Genomic DNA, 4,318 nt, shown 5'->3' with positions numbered 1-4,318 from the left:
TTGCGTTTCCACATAGAGATCACGAAATTATCATTTCATTTCAGTATTCAAAAATATTATATTTTTTTCGATTATTACCTACGTTTTTTAGTATATAAGTATACTTTTTTTATTCTTTAAACAATTTTCTCGAATGTTTCATCAGAGAGATAGATCCTCAACATACTATTTTAATTTAGCATTCTATATCTGACCAAAAACAGTTTTATCGCAAATGATTTATCACAAAATTAAATATAGTATGTACATGACCTCTTATATGTATGTTCCACATTGCTTTTTTGACAAAATCTTGTATCTCTTATTTTAGCAATTATAAAAGAGATATATATATATATATCTTTTATAATTGCTACAATGTACAGTATATAAAATATATTAAAATATGACAAATGTAATAATATATAATATGAAATAGTACAAGAAAAGTACAAGAAAAGCAATCTTTAACTAGGAAATATTCTGTTCTGTTAATAGAATACTTGAACAGTAGAACGTTTTAGACATCGAAGTATTCGAATGAAAAAAGCTTGGATATGGACAGCTCTATTGTATTCTGTATTTATTATTTGCGTGTATTTATACATTATAAACTATTTTTCCATAGCCAAATGCAGAGGATCTAGAATTTAACGACGATTCTCTCTTTCCGAGACACATTGGTATTAAGGAAGCCACGTTATTACTGGTTAAAGAAAAACTTGGACGCTATTCGTTACTGCGCGTAAGCTATTTGCACGATTCTGAATCGCTTGAATCGATCGAATTTCTTGTTAATATATAAAATTTTATGTATTTCAGGAACCGTTGTATCTCGATAAGTGTATAGTATGTTGTGAAACAGACCTCGAAGATTATTTCGAGGTTCAAGAGTTATCATCGAAGGAAACATTTATATTTAAGGTGACAACGATAAAATAATTAATTTAATATTATTATACAAAATGTCTACTAATATATGGAATAAAAAAGGGATATTATTTAATATAATTTACATCATGTTTTCAAAGAAATATTTTTAATGAAATTCATTTTCATCATTATATTCTAACAAATATGTTTTCAATTTTCTTACTTCATTGTTGCATTATCTATAAAACATAGATAAAATTTTTGTATATACACATAATGATATGAAACATTTAATATTTTTCTTTACAATTTTTATATCAATTACAATAAATAATATGTTGTAGGCCGAAGATGGCGCAAGAACAAAGAGATGGTGTAGGACGTTACAGGCACACGCACAATCTCTTGGTGCATGGCGCAAACGTCGTGGAGCGCTACCAAATATCATGATATGCGGTGTAGCGAGAAATTGATGAAAATACGACACGATTAGATATAAAAATAGAACTTAAATTTGCTATTATTTAAAAGTTACTATGATTCCTAAACATGGACGAATAAGTTCGTGCAAACAATTAAACTGACGTATGATCTCCAGATGAATTTGTAGTGATTTATCAAGGAGAATGTATATGTTGGACCAAAAGATTTCCTCTGCTCATTGATGATACGTGTCAATGAGTAATATGAAAATCTATTTTCTATCGTGCGCAAATTATTTTGCGTTCGGTTACAGTACGTTGCAGAAACATAAGTTTCCTACGTCGCTGTAGTTAACATGTTGTACCGTCAAAAAATTGTTCCCAACAACATATACCGTCAAAAAATTGTTCCCTTTTTCTCTTCTCCTAGATACCACAACTACATCTATACCGGATGAATAATTGTCCACTCATAGCACTATTTAATTAACAATCGCATTGAAATTGAAAGAGCAGAAAGTAGCTGTGATACTGACCGGTGTAGTATTGGGTACTTTTTATCAGATTATATGAAATACCGTCATGAATCGAGCTTTTACTCTTGTATATTTTCATGAAAGACATTTAACTTTCACGAAAATGAAAATTGATAATAATGTACATAATATTAAAAAAATATAGGTAATAGGGATATTATACTTTGTACCCTTACGATTTACGAGAACCAAGAAACTGTCAAATATTTCGTAAAATCAGGCTTAATAATGATTTATACATAAATTAATTAGTGTACTAGATATATTCCATATCTATATATAACTATTCCTTGAATTTGAATAATAATTAACAGTATTTTATGGCGTCTAACACACAAACTAAAAATTGTNAATATAATTTCACGTACGTGAATATCTTATTGTTAGCATGTTCAAATATAAACAGTGTTTCGTTTTTAAACCAATTGTGCCGAAAATTGCAACAAGCAAAAAAAAATTTTTGATTCTTTAAAACAGTAGTAAAGAAAGTAATTTAATAAATATAAATTATTATAGGAAGTATAATAGTTATTATATCGTATATAAATATTAATTTGACACTCAATAAATAAAGTTTATATAATAATATCTCCATCAAGAGATTGATATTTTTATTTTATTTTCATATTTACTATCGACAAATACTTTTTTACTTTCAATTCTTCTTGTAATAACCGTGATCAAATCTGATGAATCCACTCTGCTGAATTTAATCTACAACAAGGAATATATTTGTATCATTCAAATTTCACATTTCACATATATTTCAATTTTTCCAATATTTCAATATAGAAAGGACACATGTAATTAAGAATTAACCTTCAGTCACCTCCAATTATCTTTTTATTTAATTTATTGCAGATAAATTAAAAAGATCCATTTGAATTCTATTTAAGATTAAATTAAACCTTCTAGATTTTAGAACCCGGAATCTTTATTTTCCATACAACATATCATTTTTGTTCGCAAAAATTACACATATTTTTGTACATTTTTAGAAACATTCGTGTTTTTAAAAATTGAAGATAATAGAGCAAACATGTTGCTGGATTAGTATTTTACAGTAGATGAAGAAATGATTGTGCGTCAGAAGTAAGTACAGCACCGTATATAAAAAAAAGCGCAAATAAAACTGTAACACATGTAAGTATTTTTTGTTCAATACAAACGAAGAACATGAAAAGGGGAAGAAAAAGTATTAATATATATATAATCCGTTTTAACAGCATGGTGTAAATCCTACGTATTTTAAATACAAAAATTGCAGAAAGTATCTAAGGTGGTACACTCGTCACAATTTCTCTTGAATGAAAAAAATCTCCAATTAGATTTTATTTCTTCACTAGCGTTTGAAAAAATATAATAAATTCTAATGATAAACTTTCTATATGAAATAAAAATCTTTATAAAGAAAAATAAAATAATAATAAAGATTTTTCAAATTTTATCGTCTTACTTACGTGTCGATTTTAAAAAAAAATATGAGAAAATATTATTTTCTCTTTTCAAATTATTTTCGTCCTTTATGTTGGTTATGCTACAATTTCATTCTCTATAGTTTCTTAATGATTTTTTAATATAAACAGATAAGATAACTTGTATTCTGTTTTTGTGATAACGTTATATTCACTGTTTCTTCAAATAAAAATTTGCATACTTATAAATACGACAACATCGCTTATAATATGTTTGGATAAAGATTAAAAAAAATATAATGAGAATTGTAACCTTTAAAAGGTACAAGCTGTAGATATAGAAAGAACTGACAGCGGGGTGGGATCAAAGAGCAGTCAAGTCAGCACTCGAGGCGTGCCAAGACGTTGGAGAGCAGGAAATGTCTCTTCGGGACCAGGAAGTCTCCTCAGTAAAATCCCACAAGTGATTTCCGATGATTCAAAGCATTGTGAGGACTGTAAACAACGTTTGGATCCTTTAATAACAGATAGGTAAACGATAATAATATAATAATATTAGTCATAATAATATTAGTTAATATGCAACAAGAAAAGTATCTGATAGTATAAATATATGCATTCCACATGAAAGATATTATAGAACATGAAATTAAAATTGGTCTTCATTTTAAAATACGTTTCATAAATAATCCTTCAATTTAAAAATGTTTCATAAATAATCCTATTATTTTTTAATAAGAGAATATAAACATCAAAGTATAAAAATTAATGGTAAATTATTAATCAAAATAAATACTTATTATACGATATCATTAGGCTGTCTATGAAATTAAATTATTATAGTCGTATTACTACATATATATTTTATTATTTATTATTAGAATATTGTCAGATGGTGTACTATGTAACATCTTATGAATCAAATATTTAAGATTGATACTGAAATCTGAGGGTAATCGCTTATTTCTTCTACCATCATCGCCGTTTTTTAGGATATTCAATCATTTCAAAATCAAAATCACTCATAAACTATTTGTTACATAAAAGATAGTTCTGATGGACGACTAAAAGAAAGTATTGATCTATGTCGAGA

General features: G+C 26.9%; 1 protein-coding gene across 1 annotated transcript in view; it reads left to right on the top strand.

Moving 5' to 3' along the window:
• The window catches only part of LOC122538560, a 47,644-nt gene that overhangs the window by 38,105 nt on the left and 5,221 nt on the right, over nucleotides 1–4,318 (top strand). Inside the window, exon 4 of the mRNA XM_043672755.1 lies at nucleotides 1,356–1,361. Coding sequence (XP_043528690.1) covers nucleotides 1,356–1,361 — 6 coding nt within the window. The remainder of the gene's footprint in view (nucleotides 1–1,355; nucleotides 1,362–4,318) is intronic.

The sequence above is a fragment of the Frieseomelitta varia genome, unplaced genomic scaffold, assembly GCF_011392965.1.
Source record: "Frieseomelitta varia isolate USP_RPSP 00005682 unplaced genomic scaffold, Fvar_1.2 scaffold_167, whole genome shotgun sequence".
Classification (NCBI taxonomy): Eukaryota; Metazoa; Arthropoda; class Insecta; order Hymenoptera; family Apidae; genus Frieseomelitta; species Frieseomelitta varia.
Note: the sequence above shows the minus strand (reverse complement) of the source record. Positions and strands in the feature narration are given on the sequence as shown.